At 44.9% G+C, this 17,958-nt stretch overlaps 1 protein-coding gene across 6 annotated transcripts in view; it reads right to left on the reverse strand.

Moving 5' to 3' along the window:
• The window catches only part of UNK (unk zinc finger), a 44,552-nt gene that overhangs the window by 21,498 nt on the left and 5,096 nt on the right, over window positions 1-17,958 (reverse strand). For all 6 annotated transcript variants that reach the window (XM_087751302.1, XM_087751300.1, XM_087751301.1 and 3 more), the window contains exons 2-5: window positions 4,149-4,358; window positions 2,308-2,484; window positions 1,743-1,873; window positions 1,478-1,613 (exon numbers count right to left, since the gene is read on the reverse strand). In XM_087751302.1, coding sequence (XP_087607428.1) covers window positions 1,478-1,613; window positions 1,743-1,873; window positions 2,308-2,484; window positions 4,149-4,358 — 654 coding nt within the window. The remainder of the gene's footprint in view (window positions 1-1,477; window positions 1,614-1,742; window positions 1,874-2,307; window positions 2,485-4,148; window positions 4,359-17,958) is intronic.

Here is a 17,958-nt window from a genome sequence, read left to right on the forward strand (position 1 = left end):
CAGGTTCAGCTGCCCACCCTCAGCTGTACAATCTGTTTGGCTGGCTGCTGCTACTGCATCTTCTTCCCCCTCTTCCAGTTTGGAAACATGGCTTAGCTCTCCATCTGAAACCAAATGCGACCTGAACCAACGTAACTTAACAATATCAGCAGCTGATGCGATTAGTGCCAGAGATGCTGGGTCTGGTTTCTGTTTTGGACCTGTACATTCATAGAAAGCTAATGAGTTAATTGGCTAATCCTAAAACACATAATACCCTTACAGTGGTATGTTTCCAGGGTTATAGTATGGCCATGTGGAAAAGAGGCTGAGTCAGGTCACTGGGGAAAAGGCAAGTCCATTTCCCTGCTCCCAGCCAGGAACACTTCTTTTTCCCAGTTCTGAATTTTTGCCGTGACCTACTTCCCCAGCTCTTTATGCTCTTAACCGTTCCCTCAAAAAACAGCAGAGGGAAGCAGATAGCAGCAGCAGATGCCTGCCGGAAAGCGGCAGCCACATCAGCTGGGGGTGGGGAAAGCAACAGCGGAGATCAGGAGGGGAGCAGCTTTCACCTCTTCCCTGCCCAAAGGGCCCGGGCGGAGGCAGACAGCACAAAGCTGCTGCCTGAAGACTGGCTTAGTGTTTCTGTTTCTTCTGAAGGTGTTGGGATTAATGTTCCTTTGACTTTTGTTTATTTAGTTTTTTTTAACTACAGGATTTCAGTGCCGATTCAAAAATTTCTGTGAATGTTGGGGGTGGGGAAGGAAGTGAGAACATCCATGGTATTTTCTCTCCTGGCTTTCTTGTCTGCTCTTATGTTTTTCAAAAAGGAACTAAGGAAAAGCCCCACTGAGACCACAACAAAAGCTCTGTTGTGTTGGAGGAAATGAGGGACTGTAACTTGGATGAAACCGTTGAGGGAGACGCGGCATGCTGAAAATCCAGCGACAGCTGAGTGACGAGAACACCCCGCTGCCTCAAAAGCAGAGCCTTCAGCAGCGGGTTAGGAATGCACGTCCAGCTACGGCACTGCTCACGCCGCGCCCCACGATCCCCGTCACCGGGCACACGCAACAAGCCGCCCGAGGATTCCGAATCCTCTACCATGAAAACACTGCTGCGTGTGTCTGTTTCTAGACGGGGATTTAGAACTTTCTTTTGTTTTCCTTTTCCTGCACTGCTTTCTAAAGCAGGAGTTTGTAAGGTAAGGGGAGGCCAGACACAGGTTCTGTTTGCCATAAAACCAGAGTTGTAACATGATTTAGCAAGTCATTATTATTAGAGATACTGGTTCCTATATACAACAAAACTCCTTGTTTAGCTTGTTATCCTGTCTCCTAGGCAGAAATAACAGTCCATCCCATCTGTCTGTACAGGCCCTGGAGACACACTAAAAAAAAAAAAATTATCTAGTGGACAAAATCCTAGATCCTTCATTACAGATTTCCACTACACCTCACCACTCAGCTGGGAAACAGAACATCCAGGACCACGGTACCTGTATTTGTGTTTTCTTGGGCTTCTTCTTCTGTCTTTGCTATTGTGGTAGTAGGGACAGGCATAACCCTGGCGACAGAGACGGGGGGGTTTCTTACACTGCTCTGTCTTGTAATTTCCCAACACATACGTTGTATCTGCAAAAGAAGCAACCGGTTAGCGGGAGATGACCATGATCTGTATTTACTATACAAAAGTTTTCGACAGGAGCAGGCGCTCCACAAACACCAGACTTTCCCAGCGCCACAGACCCAAGCGACACTCACCTTGCCACCTTGGCTCCTCACTGAGTATTTTCTCTATCATAGCATGGCTAGCAGCAACTGCCGACTGACCCTCTATGCCACCTTCTGATGTAGTCTGACCATTCTGCAAAGCCTCCATCGCCTGAAGCTCCCTTTGTGGACAGAGTTAAACGAATATACAGACTGAGCAGATGAAGAGACAGGTAAAGGTGTATAAAAACTGACATATTGGAGCATGGCAACAATTCCTAAGTGGGTGCATTGCATTCATGCATCTTTTGTCAGAATATCTTTAGTCGAACAGCAACTGCAATCCATGTTCTTCATTCCCTGGGAATTCCAGATGCATTATTTGGACCCCACCATCAGACTCTGAACCACAGCACAACTAGTTTCAAGTGTGCTCCCTTTCCCCATTTTGAGTATCCTCCCTGGAGATTTTGTAGAGTCGCCTTAGGAAGGGATCTATCATCATCACTCCAAAACTAAACATTTCACGCTGAAGCAGCACTGTCCTTCAATCATCTGACTCTTCATTTGGGTACAGAAATTACCCTTTTCATACGGAGCCCCAGCCTCTACTAACCTGATGTCATACACCGGAGAGCGCAGGTCATGGGGCCCATGAGCGAATGCGCAGTGGACTCCGTTCTTTGTGCAGTTGCCCTTGGAGTCTGTCTCATGAATGCAGATTCCAGTTTTGTAGTAGCGCAAGTGATACCTCCTCTCTGTGTCTCCAGTAGTTCTATGCAAGAAGGGACACCTGAGGTGCAGGAGGAGGGGAAGAACAGCCAAAGTTTAGTCACGCAGGTGATGGACTCGGCACTACCAGAAGACATATTGCCGACACAGGATGCTGTAGTTGACAACACCTTTGCTAACTCTGCCTCTTCTCTTACTCTGTGCCCTCCAAAGCTACACAGAACCCCTAAATGCGTCACTACGCAGTATGTAATAGTTTCCCTCCCAAAAAGACAACTGGATTATTAAGCCAGCAGCAGTTTATTATTCTAGCCTAGTGACTGCCACGGTTCTGGAAAAGAGCAAGGACACTGCCAAGGCGTTCTGCTATACTAGCCATGGTGGAAGGGACGGCACACGGCACACGCCATTTCCTCAGCAGCCCATCAGACTTCGTGCTGTTAGTGTTTCCTGCTGATGTGCTCCTACAGGGCCGCGACAGTCTATCTACAGCCAGATGCATCCCTTATGCAGAGCACGGGACGAGAAAGGAGAATTACAATACTACCGTTTTAACTGATGTTTTCTTTCCCCTCTTAGGCAGAAGAAGAACAATTACACTGAGAAATTAAAAAAAAAAAAAAAAAACGAACAAGATGGTATAAGTTTAGATACTGCAGCATCAAGCTAAAAATACAAATCAGCAAAGAGTTCTGAGATGGCAACAGTTTTCATTCACCGAGTTTGATCCAGATATGAACGAGTGATCTAGAAGCCAAAGCCCCCAAATATCCTATTTTCAGTTCCCTCTAGGTCTCTTCTGACAAGGAAGAAAGTATTGGAACTGAGGCCTCAGGCTGGGGGATTATTCCATTCTGCTGGAGTCACAAGATCTTTACTTATTCAGGTAAAAAAATATTGTTTTCCCGATAAATAGCATTTTTCTGTGTGTTTATACTGGCACCATGAAAGGGAACTGAAATTCCATCCTTCTATAGCATCTCTATATAAAACACGCCCTATATTTGACCACAGTTTGGCTACAGTATTTATTCTTCCATATCTGTCAGGTGGCTAAAGTTATATTACTGGGTTAACCCTTTAATTGCTGGAGTCTGCCACATGCACAGCAGAAACACTTGCACCTCTGCTCCAGTTAAACTTAGCGCAGTCACAGGGAGAGAAGACCCAATAACGCAAACTGTTCCTCATGTTGCCTTACTCGGGGTACCTGCCATTTCCCTACTGGCTTCTTAAAGGCTCAGGAAGACAAAATAAACTGGCAAGTAACCGATATGATTTAAAAAGCTGGGGATAGATAATTCAGGGGGCAGACTACAGGACAAAGCTCCTCTTTCAGCAAGCTGCGAAAAACGAAGCCACCCTGCTAGCGAGCAGGAGCGATCATTTGACAGTCAGGGACTTGTGGGAACGGAGTCCTCCTCCGTCCGTTCGTCAGCGAGCTGTTTTTCACACCTCGACTTTGCTGAGGATGCCAAGGCTCGTGAGGACACCAAACGATGCAAGAGGTGAATTCCCATCCAAGCCACCCTTAGCATCACCTCTGCAGCAGGTCCGGAGCCCAGGGGTTGCTGTTACAGTTTTTACATCTGTTCTAATGTTACGTACGTTACAAAGCTGCTTTACTGCTGACTTGCCTCATCTCTACGAGAACTGGCTGGAATCATCACCTGGACTGATCCCAAAAGCCTAATACCTGAAAAGCAGGGTGCAGTCTTTACTTACTCATCGCCTTCTGGGCAGATTCCTGTGGTCTCGTCATACTTGGTACAGTAAATGTCAGGGCTGTAGTTAAATGTACCATCCCGGCGGCGGATAGATCTGCGACGACGCTGGTTGACAAAGTGCCAGTGGAAGCAAGTGTAGGGCCGGTGCTGAGTGCACTTGTGCTGCACGAAGAGAGGGCACTGCTCCGTGCGGAACTCCTTCAGGTAACTGCAAGCAGAAATCCAACAGCAGGAGGTCAGGACCGGGATGCTGCTCAGAGGCAATACCCAACCACCCCGCAGAGCCCGGCCAAGCCCAGCCCGCATCCATCGCGGCGATGCCTCCTGTCCTTCCCACGCCCTCCCCTGCTTTCCCTCTCAATAGCGAGGCTGGAAGCTGCTGCTTGTCCGTAAGGGGCAGATATCAGCTACCAGGCCAGCGAACACAAACGTGAATGCTAATGATAGCTGAAATCACTTTCTTGTACCCTTGAAGAGGCTTTTCGTGAGCTTAGAAAACAGTTTGTGAGAAAAATAGTACCTTTCTATCCATTTCTATCTCTAAATATGAGACCTATCTGAGCAAAAAGGGGTTTCCTTCCTAAAAGATATGTGCTCGGTTTAAAAAAAAAAAACACCAAATAAAACACACTTCCATGTAGCCATGTTTAAAGCTTCAAGTTACTGAGAAAGATTTTTAAAAGATTCTTTTTCATGCCTCGTCCTCCTGGTTTAACTCGGCTTCTTCTTCAGTACATGGTCGACTATGAAATTAAAATTAATCAATTTCTCTCTTGGAATCTTGTGAACTCAGGACTCAGTCTTGAAACGCGAGATAACTATCCTCACACTCCTGCATGTTTATCTGCTTTATTTTAATATGTAATTCTCTGAAAGTACGTGTCTTCTTTTATCCTGAGAACTACAGAAGTCACAAGCTTTTATTTGTGACACTAATAACAGTCTCTAAACCCAGACTGTAGAGGATTACAAAATGGTTTAGATCAACATAATGATCTGACTGTGATCTGTGTGTAGGTGCTTACAAAATCCACGCTGCCTGAAACCCACTAGCTGCCCTGTATTTACAGGTACTATATAGATGATGTGTATTATATAGAAGATATGAACAGTTCAAGTAGCCGAGACCCGAATCCCACCGGGTTTGGTCTCAGAGACACCTCCAAGAGCAACACACAAGGCCCAGAGCAGGCAGGCGTGGGGTAACTGCATCCCACAACAAGTCACATTCTGGTCTCTTACATTTAAAGGTCAGTTTCAATAGCGAGTAACAAAATTTCTTGGTCAAAATAAAAGTGCTGGTGTTCTGCTGGAAGCAACAGGACGGTATAACAGCAGACAGGGCCTCATTTTAAACTGCTTAGGTACGCCGAGGGAATGAAACGGAGTATAGGAATTTGTCAAGTATTCATTCCCGTATCAGACAATCCTTCTGTCGTGTTTCTAAATAAATGGAAAGACGTCTGATGCCCAAAGATGTATTTACGGATATCATCATACTAGACTTGTTCTGAAAGCAACATCTGTAAATAAAGCCTCCTTTCCTCTTTACCCCTGGCTGAAAGGAAAGCCTCAGGAAAACGCACGGATTCAACCGAAGTGGTTTTATTTGTTTGCTATGAAGAGAGAATATCGTCGGCAAGAGCTTTCCTACATTGGCTTTTGCAAGCATGAACGGATAAAAGCTCTTCCTCCTCTTCAGCCTCCAAATACACGAGATTTGCAGGTTCCACTGCTTCGCATCGGCGACCGCTGGGGGCTGGAGGGCCTCCGCAGCCGGCTGTAAGCCCTTTTCAACCCAAGCCCATCTGTCCCCTGCAATCCAGCCTGGCTGGACCAGTATCTGCATTGGGGCCCAAGGCTTAACATCAGAAAAACCAGAGCCAGCGTGCAGAAACAGGTCTGTTTGGAGTAGGTGAGGGCTAACAGCATCGCTTTGTTCCTTTTCACTTTTAAAAAGCCGGCTTCGTTCAAATGGAGATCCCTGCTCCAACCACAGCAGCAATTCATCTGAAAAGTGAATGCTGCAATAAAATTAATCCATTCTTGAAAAGCTTTCTCAGCTGTTGGACCAAGTACAGTTGTAAAAGATGGAATTCCACAGATTATTTTATCTTATTAGCGCGCTAATAAGACTTAGAACAAAAGTGACTGTAACAACGTTTAGGTTAGAAAATGAATTAAGTGAACTTAAGCAGCACGATACCCAGACTGCCGTCCAGCAAAACCACGCAGTCGCCGGCCAGCCCCTTCCACCCAGGCACCTCACGTACGCCCTAGAGAGACGAGGTTTGTGTTACTCCCCTCTTACATATGGAGGAACTGCACAACAGCTGGCTACGTGCCCTGGCCAGTATCGTACGGCAACCGGAGCTGGCCACGGAAACCAAGAGCATTTAAACTCCTCCACCTTCCCTGAAGCGAGCCCTGGGCTCCGTTTGAAGAACAGCATCCTGAACCCCATCAATGCTCTGGAAACTAAGGGGCGATACCAGGCCTAAACAACCTGGGGATCAAGCCCAGCACTCCGGACTTCTAGTGACAGGCACGTGTGAAACGCTGTTAAAAACCCTAAAATTTAACAACTGCACGATCAGCCGAGCTGAAACAGCTTCCCTTTAGCAGGAGAGTTTAAAAATGTACACACTGACTGGGGAGTTGGGTCTCCGGAGCGTCAATTGTTGCTGAAGAGCATTAGAAAATTAATTGCATTTCATGATTGGCTAAACTCCCTGGAGAAACATTTATTATAATGTAAATGAGAGATAATTACATAAGTAAATGGTTCACCTGAAAAGTGTTTAACACCTAACTTGCTTCATCAGAAACTCATTCTTTAATGCCGTCTGTTAAATAAATGATCTCTCACTCTTAATTTCAAAGCAGGTCCTGCAAACAGGTACCGCTGAGCTCCGCACACCACATTAACCGTGCACGATCACCTCTGCAACAGACCCAACAGAGGGAAAGGAGCTGTCACATTAACTCAGTCATTTCAAGCCTTTCAATCACCGCTGTGGGTTTTTCTTTTTTTCAAGCCACTACAACATTTTACATCACCCTCCTCCACAATGGCCTGAATGGTAAATTGCCTTATAGCCCTTTATTTTCTTGATCCACGCAGCGAGTTTTGGCTCCTCTGGGAGAACATGGACCACTCAACCAGCCACTTTGTATTAAAATATATGAAAGGCATCTAAACCACATGTGTTTTGGGAACACAGAAAGGATACCCAGACCGCACCACCGCAACGTGATGGCTCACAAAGCAGAAAGCTATTAATATTTCAGTAGCCTCTTTGCAAAGGCTCTAAACAGAAGCGCAGAAAACACTGTCATGACAGATTCTTCTGGTGTCAATGGTCTCTATAAATTTTTTCCCAGAACAGCTGAGAAAAGGAATTTTTGAACGACCCTTGAAACTGAAAACACGTTGATAACCGGTACACATTTCACCGTGTGTCAGCCAACTGCTGCCTCTGTACAGGAAGAGGAAATCCAGCAATGATAACTTGCATTTCTCAACTCCTCTCTAAAGATTTCAGGAAACTCTACAGCCCCCACATGAGGGGCAGAAGAATTATTACCTCTGTTTTATGTAGGAGTTACTTCTGTATTTATTTAAAAAAAAAACAAAAACCAAAACATGAAACTCATCAGTTCTGTGTTGGTCTACTTGACACGCACTTTCTTTACATGCACATACTTTTGTACGCTGTATACGTCATATTTTCAAACCCATATATTTTTTTAAAAAGTGGAAAGCACGTAGCATGGGCTTCTTCTGATACTATATTAACATCAACACCCACATTCCTGGAAGAACTGTTATCATTTATGAGCCCTACTAAACAAAGACAAATGCAATTCTAAACAAACAGGACAAGACCAGCCAGAACAATGTAGATCAAAGTCCCCAGGCTGAATTGACCTTGCTGCCGAAGAGGATGGACGCTACTGGAAATGAAAGCTTATTTCACTAGGAAGCCAGGAGGAGAGGTTCTTAGACTACCTTTGGGAACTCCCAGAGTGACAGAGGCTGCAAAGTATTAGAAAAAAAAAAAACAAACAGTACTACTTTGCTGAAATTCCACTTCCTCTGGGGGCAGTAATTACTCTGCGCAAGAATTTACACTAGCGGGGAACTGCTCACTCTCTTTAATTGCTCGTAGCAGCCGGACTCTCCAGGGCAGGGCAGCAAGCGTTTACATCCGCAGCTAGTAATTGCAGCTAGTCCCCCCTCTGCGCCGGAGGAGTTGAGCGGCAACCTGCTTTGGGAGCTGCAGGAAAAAAGATGGGGGGGCGGGGGGGGAATTGTACTTCTGAACACCACGCCACCAAAAAAAAAAAACCACCAAACCTAGAAAGGAGGGGTGGGGGGAAGAAACCAAGAAGAAACTCTAACCTAGAAGCTTCATTTTTAAACTCAACACTGCAGCCATGTCCTTGTCCTGGTCCCATTCCCTGCCTGCTGCTGCACGGCTCTCTTGCTTTGCTGGAGCTTTACTGGTTTGGCTCTGTTCGCCCCCGGTGCGTTCAAGCGGCTCAGTACGGGAGGATACCTGCATCCGTACCGCGTTCCAGGGCCGCAAGCTTTCTGCCAAACTTGACATAAGTCACGCGTGCAGTGGCATGAGCTCAGTTCAGGAAAATGTGCTGGTAATGCATGAAGACAGCTGAGCTCTAAATTCCTCATTAAAAGCCCTACCCAAAGGTCCCCGAAATCACTGGAAGATGCACGCTGACGCCAAGAGAGAAGTCTCGCTTTGTAACAGAGGGATCAGGAAGACTGGGGAGAGAAACAATATCGAGGAGCATGGAAACAAAAGGATTAAAACCAACTCTTGCGAACCCTTGTTGCTCCCATAATGCAAAGCTGGGCCCTCCTTTGCTTCCAACACCCCTCCGCTATTTGAAATCTTTACGCAGGCCCCAAGATGAGCTCCTCTCCTTTGCAGCCCGCCTTGCTCCTCCCAGGCAATCCCCTTTCTGCCAAAATTCCTTTCGGGCCCAAAGAGGACGCAGAGGCTCATAAACAGGATCTGAATCTTTTGCAGCACTACGACACCAGGGAGAAAACCACTAGATAATTGTTTGGCTAATCCAGAGTAAGACACTGTCAGTAAATGTAGGACAATAGTGAGATCTAACACCACCGTCATCTCGATTTCGCATCCATGTGGGTGTGTGTTTACACCCATGTAACTGCTCCAGCACCCTTAGTAAAGGGCCGCGTTAAGTGACTGGTACCAGTGCTGTTTATCTGCTGTCAGACCAGTGTAAACTACAGACATCTTTTACGCTAGCGGGCAGGTCCACGCTCAAAGCCCCGGCCGCTGTCGGAGCGGCTCCGTCCCCGCGGCTGCTCCTCGGTCACAAGAAGCTAACCCCGAGAAGGCAGCCCAGGCCACGTTCAGGCAGCGCAGGCTCCGGTCGCTTCTGTGAAGTCCAGCCTGGTGTGGACACTTCACTATATTATTAGCACTAATATTAGGAATATTCGGTTCAGGGCTGTATAAAGATTCTTAGTACTAACCACTTTCCAAAAGAGCCCACAGAGGCAAATCTAACCAAGAAATCTGCAAATAGAGTGTTTGGTTGTGTGTTTGTTTTTTAAACCAAGGCTTAAGTTCCTGATAAGATTTCAGATACCAGGAAGAAAATGCTCTTCTGCCATTACCATTTATTTTAGCCGTGTCTCGTCTCAGCTGAGGATCACACTGGCAAAGATATAATTTAACTGGCATAAAAGCGCATGGGAACGCTGGGGGCTTTTGCTGGCACTTTTGTATCAGTCGCGTCCTGCCGTTTCAGACAGGACTGCGCGAGGCCATAGACCTCTTCGTACAGCTTCAGGTGGTCCCAGTTCACCTCGCTTGCAGACAGACACCCTTCCTGAATGCTGCAGTCTGAATGACAGAGGGCACTGCTCTCAGCTGCTGACCAGCTCTCCTCTGCTGGAAGCTCCTGCCGGCACTGATCTGTCCAGAGAGCAGGCTGGAGAAAGAAAGTTTTCCTAATTCAGTTTAGGGAAAAAAAAAATAAAAAAATAAAAAAAAAAATCACCAGCTTAGCTTTAAAGTTTGTATGAGTGGTTTGAGCTAACACAGAAAAAAAAAATATATCTGAAGTAAACCAGGGTGTGCTTACCCAACAGACTGCCTGCAAGGCAGGCAGCATTGCAAAACCCAGGAGAAAATATCTAACCGTAGACATAAATGTTTCTAATTCAATAATGCTATCTACTGGAAATATTTTCAAAACCTCTATTTTCTTCTTAAGCTCCAAGAGCCACCCCAACACAAGAGGAAAAGAGCCGTCCATATTTAATCAGCGCTCTAAATTCATTTCACCCTCATAAAATTTTATTGCAAAAGATGATATCGGACACACTTTAAGTAAGAAACCCATGACTCAATTATTTTCTTTTACTGAACTGTGGTATTCCAATTGAAATGAGTCAGTGGTGCATGACAGAATCTACTTATTCCAACAGGATACTCAATAAAAATCCTACTAATGCACCTTTCGTTTAACATATCATTACTGATAGAGAAAACCCATGATATGCAGCTCTGACACTGCTCAGGAGTTTTTGCTCTTAGGGCAAAGAAGATATTCCAGAGTAAGAGGAAAAAAAAAATTAAAAAAAATGGGGATTTAAAGAATAGTGTCATTCCAAAACGGATATTCTGGAACAGCTATTCAATTTCTCCGCATTGGCAATTCCCTATAACACCCTCACACAACTCTTGGCAAATCAACAGGGCTACTAGAAGGCTTGGCTTTTTCAGGACTCCCTCGGCATGGCGAGGAGCTCGGCAGGTTGCCTACCTTGGGGCTTTTATGGCTTCCAGTCACCACGGAGTCCAAACCATTTCCGAGAGAGGGTTTGATACCAGCATTCCCACGGCGTCTTATAAAATGCTGGCATTTCAATGCAAAACAAGCTTCCTGACGGGGAACATAGCCTTCAACTCCCAAGATTTCTTGGGATTTGGGAGAAAAAAGCAAAACAATCAATCTACCTTCAGAGGAGCTGTCGTCCCTTGTTCCCAGGGGTGGGCACGAGGCAGCCACATCCCTTAACCGGCAGCTGCAGACTAGCAGCAGCCTGCCTAAACCTCTGCAAGGAAACGCTCCGCATCCTTCTAATAAGAGCAGTAGTTAAGACAAGTCTGTTTCAATAAACAATATTTTTTACTTACTGGCAGGTGTAATCTGATATTGAAACAGGCTCACACAAATCAGGGCTGAATATCAAACAAACCCAAACACTTCTAGCAGCAATCTTGCAGGTTTTCAGCATGATTTCAGGAGAAGTTCTGACCAGGTTTTACCAGTGCTCTTTACCAGTTACTGTGGCTCACCACTATTGGAGATTTCCCCATTTTCCATATTTAATGGTATTTTTCCAAATAACCTCAGAGACCTGACCAAATCCTCACACTTTTGTATCAAGAAGAGCTTTTGCATACGCCATGCATCGCTTGACACAAAATGCAAACACCTCTCTCTCAGGACATCTCAACGACTATCAGTCTATTTGCCTTTCCATACCCTCAACAGCCAGGTGCAGTTTTGTAAACCTTGGAAAGATCAGAAAGCATTTAAACCTCAAAGAAAAAAATATATGGATCACTTTATAAAAACAAAAGGCTGACTGTGAATGTGGGTAAGGAGAAAAGGATGAGGAAAAAGTTTCAGTAAGCTCACATCTGTCAAGAAGATAGACTTCACATGCCTCAGTGTGTTCTTTATCACCTAAATAAATTGAACCATCAACTGGAAAAAGGTCACACAGCAGACAGCACCGTGTGATTTTAAAGCTGTTAGATTTCCCCTTCTCCATTAGAGCTTGACAATAATGTCAGTCTAAGGGCAAATAAAGAAAGTGAGAGTTGGAGAGACTTATTACAGATGCATGGAGTTGGGCTGGTTTGGTTGTGGAGGTTTTTTGTGTTTTAAGAGTTGCTATAACTCACCGTGTACCTTAGTGCTCAAAAAGACGACTGCTCACATCCATAGCCCATGGCTCCCCCGCTTTTTGCTACAGAAATAGGTAGGCAGCACTCACAAGTTTCCCTTCTTCTAGGCATCCGATCGCTTCAGCAAGTAAAGTTGAGCCGGATGCTTCCAAATAAATGCTAAAGGATAGCGTGTACTGCAGAAGCTAAAACACAAACCGCCAGATTACAGAAAACTCGGGATAACACACCACCAATTACAATAGTCATACTCAACAGTAATCTGATAGCTACTGTAACTCTATTTTTGGATTTCAAAGCAGATCATGGGGTGGACAACAACGCAAGTAATTCAATTCAACCGCGAGGACAGAACTATCTACTACCCATACTTTATAGATAAAAACTTTGACTGACTGCAAAAGCCCATGCTAAAAATAACACGCATTGGCAACTATCAGGAATGATCGGGACGTTTTTGCAATGAAAAGCAAAATGTCAGACAGAAACAGTTGTGTCTTGTCTATGCTGAAAAACTAAGGAGAAACAAAGAGAGAGATGCTACAGCACGGTGCCAGCCCATCACGGGAAGACAGCCTTGCACCCGTTTCAGGCAAAACATTGTTGGGTTTCCACAGTTATAGCAAAAATGGCTTTGAGAGAAATGCCATGTTGTAGCCAAGTAGCTCACCAACGCTCTGTCTTGATGAGGAAAGAAAATCGAGGCTTTCAACTCGGAGTTAACTCAATAAAACGAACATTTATCGCATTTGTGAACAGCCAAGACACGAGCCCCACCGGCTGACAATCGTCTTACAGTCCGCGGGCGTCGGGGGAAAGAGGTGCTCGTTCAGGCGTCCCTGGTGCTGTGCATCCCGTAGGTCGGGCATACGTCAAGTCCTGCCATTCAAACCCGACAAATAACACAATTGGAGTCATTTTTTTGGCGGTGTGCTCTCTTTAGAAAGCATAAACTTCTTGTGTCAGTGGACCATGACCAAGCCATACCAATAAAATCCACTTTAAACACAAGTGTTTGTTTACAGAGAGCTTTCACCTTTTTAATTAAAACAATCCAAGCACGGGCATATGCAAACACTTAACTGCACTACATTTCAGAGATGTTTCCTTAAAAGCCATTCAGCAAGACCCAGAACTCTGCATAAAGCCTTCAGTTTACATTTACATTTCCTTGAGTTTGCTCTCTTTTTTTCCCAAATTAGTTGGCCATGAATATGTATTACTTGACATGACCTCAAAATTAACTAAGCATTTAGACAGTTCAGGCAACGTTTTAAAAACACAGCCAATGTTTTTCTAAGTTCAAATGCGATATTTTCAGTTTGACACTGCTAGTTTATGTGAACAACGCAGCTGTGCCTCAAGTACACCTCCCTGTTTTAAAACATGGATCACCCCCAACTGAGACAACCCTCATCACCCTGTGGGTTGGTTTCTGCTCTACAAACTATTTAGCTGCCATTAATCCTTCCCTACAGCACCTGTGTAAGTGCCGAGTCTATGAAAACAGGATCATATTGAAATAATTATTTTTTCAATAACATGTGGGTTGAGCCTAACTGTTTCCGTGAAAATACTGGCGCTTACTGCACCCAGACAGCTGTACACTGTTGAAGGTTTACACCTGGTTTAATTGTCAGCACAATATATCAACATGTGCTTAAATACGAGCAGTTAAATATTTTACTACCAATTACTTTGCAAAAACATCCATCCACAGACTTGTCTATTACGGTCATTTATTCAGCTTATATCCGGATAAATTTTCTATCTTCTATTAACTGGCTGGGACAGATGATGCTTCTTTATCCTGGCGTTGGTGTCTGTAGCCTCAGACGCATGGAGAGGGTCTGCAGAAAGGCAGAGTTCGAATGGAGTTAACACGCATCAGGTTTGCTGCACTAGACTACGAGGAATTAATTAAGGGCTGAATAATACCCTGATGGCCTGCGCTGTAAAAATTGAAGTTCCAGCTTCCAGTGAAGCTGTGCCACACTGTACTTCTCCCACCAGCGATCCAATCGCTAACAGAGCCTACCCAGGGCGAGCAACTGTAGAAACACTAGTGAAGGCTGGGAACAGGGCTGGGCTGTTTTAAAACTTGTGTTACTCACTCTGCTAGTTCCCTAAAACAAAACATCCCACATGCAAGAATCCATAAAGGCTAATTCAGAAAAATATTATTTCCATACAAGCCATTACACAGCTCCGGGTTTCAGTTACAGACTTTTATGAAGCATTTTTAGGCAGCTAACCTTCAACGCCTTGCGGTGCTTCAGAAATAGAGCGCAGCAGCCTTCCTTCTCCTGACCACCCCAAGAACCCTCACGATTCAACAAACAGCTCGTAGACCAATTGCAGCCCCATACTCACAACAGCTTTAAGGCAGTACATGAACTGTATGAAGGTCTATACTTACGCTGGACCAAAACCAGAAAACCAAAGCTCCACCAGAACTGACGGATCTGTAGTGCTCTCATCCAGACCCATCTGCATTTGCAAATGAAACGGCATCTGCTTCTTCTCAGGTTAAGTGCCAACCAGATTTGCAGCAGCCTCTTTGGAAAGGCTTACATTTGTGAACAGGCATTTTCTGTTGTGAGTTTCAAACCAAACACAGTGATTATCTAACAAGCAGGAACCTGCATCCCATAACACATGCGCCAGCACAAAGATAAAAGCCAGCTTTTACTGGTTGACGTTGAAGAATCAATGCTAGCCATTCAATCGATTTTCTTGTCCGTTCAGCACTCAAATCAGACTTCATCCGCGTCTGCTACAGCCCAGCGGACTCTTTCGACGCTCCATAAGGCAGGCACACCTTGGAATAAAAGTCTTAGCGCACGGATGGACTGGTCCAAAGCAGCCCCGCCACAGGACCCCACGGCAGACGGCGCCTCAAACGGGTACGCTGACACCGAGATGCGTTCCAGCTCCCCACCAAGGGGAAAGCAGGCAAATCCCAGGCTCTCCCACAACTTCCCATGTCCCACTTTGACTAATCGATACGCGAATAAATCTGGTGGCACTCTCAAGATATTTTACATGTGCAAACAATATTTTTTATTGTTGTTGCTGTAAAGCTGCGCAACTGCCCTGAGGCATCTGCTGTTTTTATTTCTGCGATGATGGCAATATTCAAGCGCTATTAATGAAAGCTCACAGTCTATTGAAAATTAGAGGAGAAAAATCACCTCCGAGTGTATTGGGTGTGGACTGACAGCTTCTTTTTGAACTGTGGTGACATGCTGACGATAAAGGCTAACGAGTAAAACAATATTGACTTTAATTAAGTCAGATTTTTGCAGATATTCATCAGGTATAGTTTCAAGAAACTGTTTCCCTTTCCGTATGTTCACGACTGTTTATTAATCTAAAGAAATTCTGGGCGTACGATGATAAAGAGTAATCCAACCTTAATTTCTTAACTGTAATTAACAGTGCCATCATTCTTAATATCCAATATGCCCTACTGAAATGTTTTTGCAATTTTTGACGAACAGATAGCTGGGGATGGCCTAAGATTTTTCTTGTCTGACCACAAACTTGGTATACGTTTCTCTTCTGCCAGTGTTCTGACAACTATATCCAATTAAACGTCTCTGACTTTTAATAAGAGATAAGAATCAGGCCAGTATCAAGCATTTCAGTGCGCTAGCACTTTTATCGCTGTCGCTGCACTTTAACACTTAAAACCGAAATATTTCTTTCAAAGAAAACCTAGAACTTTTCTCGTCGTAACAATAAGCACCTAAACCTGAATGAACGCTACGGCAGGGTGAGGGCGTCTGAATGAGAAGACAGCCTGCAACAAAGCTAAGAAGAGAAGAAATTGTTGGTACTCATTTTAAGGGAACATTCATTCCAACTGATATTTCAAATGTCAAACTGGTATTAACTGCATCAAGCACTGATCAAAATACACAAGACGGAGATTGCTGAGGAAATTATCATCACAGGCATCTAAACTGGCTGTCATCCCGAGGTGGAGTTTGAGAAAGTACAAGCCTTTAGCATCTCCCCACGGACCCTTCTGGTGAGGCTTTGCATTTTTGATTGCCCCGATACAAAAGACAAACTATCTCTCAATAAAGGAGGGAAAAAAAGGTAGCTAAGAAATTGCACTTGCTCCCCAGCCTGCTGGCACGCGGCCATTCATTAATGTAGGACAGCAGGGGAACTCCTGGCTGGCTCCGTGCACGCACAGGGCACAGCTTTCAGCAACGACTTTGCACCCGATTTGCAAGCGATGTGCTGAATGTTACAAAAAGTTTACAAAGTCTTTATAAGATAGAAACCTCTGCGATTGTCTCCCTCCAGTAGTCCACCATTTCACCAAAATCTAGTTTAAGGAGTTTTTAAGGAGGGAGCTAACCGACACGATGTTAAAAAAAAGCAACAACAGTTAGACAAAAAATTCTTAGAAACGGTTCAGATGTCGGTGATGCCGTTCGGCAAAGGGACGGACCAGGTAACTTCTCAGCATCTCTTTCAGCCCCGTCTCCTGTGCTTTCATAAAGATTTATGAAGTTTTTAAAAAGCCAAAAGAAAAAGTTAACGGGAAGACCAAAACTCTACCTCGGCATCCTCTGAAAATGAACGTAGCTCTCAGGGTGCTGACAAGCAGGTTCTCACGAGCCCCGACACAGCAAGTTAAGACATAATTGCTCCAGCTCTTTATTTTGCTCCTCTCTCAGAAAGGGCAGCTCCTTACAGCAGGGTTACGAGAAGGGAGCGGGTGCCTGCTCTCCGGCGGCCCCAGTTCACAGCTGGGTATATTAACACAGCCTACCAGTGCGGTTAGCTCACGCCAGTATGCCTCACAGTAAGCGCGACGAGCTGATGCACTGACACATTCCCTCCTGCCACGTCGTTGCAGGGGCAGTGAGGGCCAGCAAACGGCGAGGCACAAATGCCGTACGCACTGCAGAAGATTTTCCAGAGGACGCTGGTCAGACCCTTTGTAACAAGGTGGCTGCACGTTTCAGCTGCTCACAGAAGTTAGAAAAACCTTATTCTGATGGTAAGAATAGATCTAAAGAAAAGAAAATACTGAATTCCAACAGAATTTTCCTTAAAATAAAGCTGCACAATATAAAAAAATGTTAGACAACACATAAACCCACAAAATGAGAAAAAATTATATGATAGAAGACCTCTAAGCTTTGAGGTTTTCTAAAAGAATTATTAATTTTAATTTTGTCTCCCACGCCACCAAAAACTGTCTTATATGCTCATGTAAGCAATGTATAAGCATTAACATAATACTTTTTTTTTTTAAATAAAAAAATGGAAAGAACCATTTTCCAAGTTGGAACAATTCTGCATGACTGAATCCCTCTCCTCTTTCAGAGAGTTTTGGATTTTTGAAATACCAAGCCCAGCCAAACCAAAACTAATTCTGAAAACATCAAAGCAGTACACGAAGCTTTTCACTCTGCAAAGTATTTATATGCCACCTATACAGCAGTTACCTGTATGTGAATTCCCTGCCACTTTTGACGTACAAAAATATTCCCTCGCTAAGCGTAAACGTAGCAAGCAAACCACAGCTCCAGTCCCACTCCAACAGAAGGGAGAAATACCTTACGGCCTCAGCACGGGCGCCGGTCAGCAGGACAGCGCGGTCCTGCACGGAGCCCGTACCGATGGGGCCAAAGGACCCCCGCCGCCCCCCAGCCCGCCTCTCAAGCCGCCCGCTTGCAACACTCATCCTTTGAAGCACCATAACATCCAGAGCGCTGTTTTTCAGCATTCGGCGGTAAGCACACCCTGCGAAGGCAGCCCTTCCTGTTCACGCTCCCGTACTTTATATTTCCA

Source organism: Nipponia nippon, unplaced genomic scaffold, assembly GCF_047370975.1.
Source record: "Nipponia nippon isolate SJK-2023a ecotype South Korea unplaced genomic scaffold, ASM4737097v1 scaffold_14, whole genome shotgun sequence".
In the NCBI taxonomy this organism is placed as follows: domain Eukaryota; kingdom Metazoa; phylum Chordata; class Aves; order Pelecaniformes; family Threskiornithidae; genus Nipponia; species Nipponia nippon.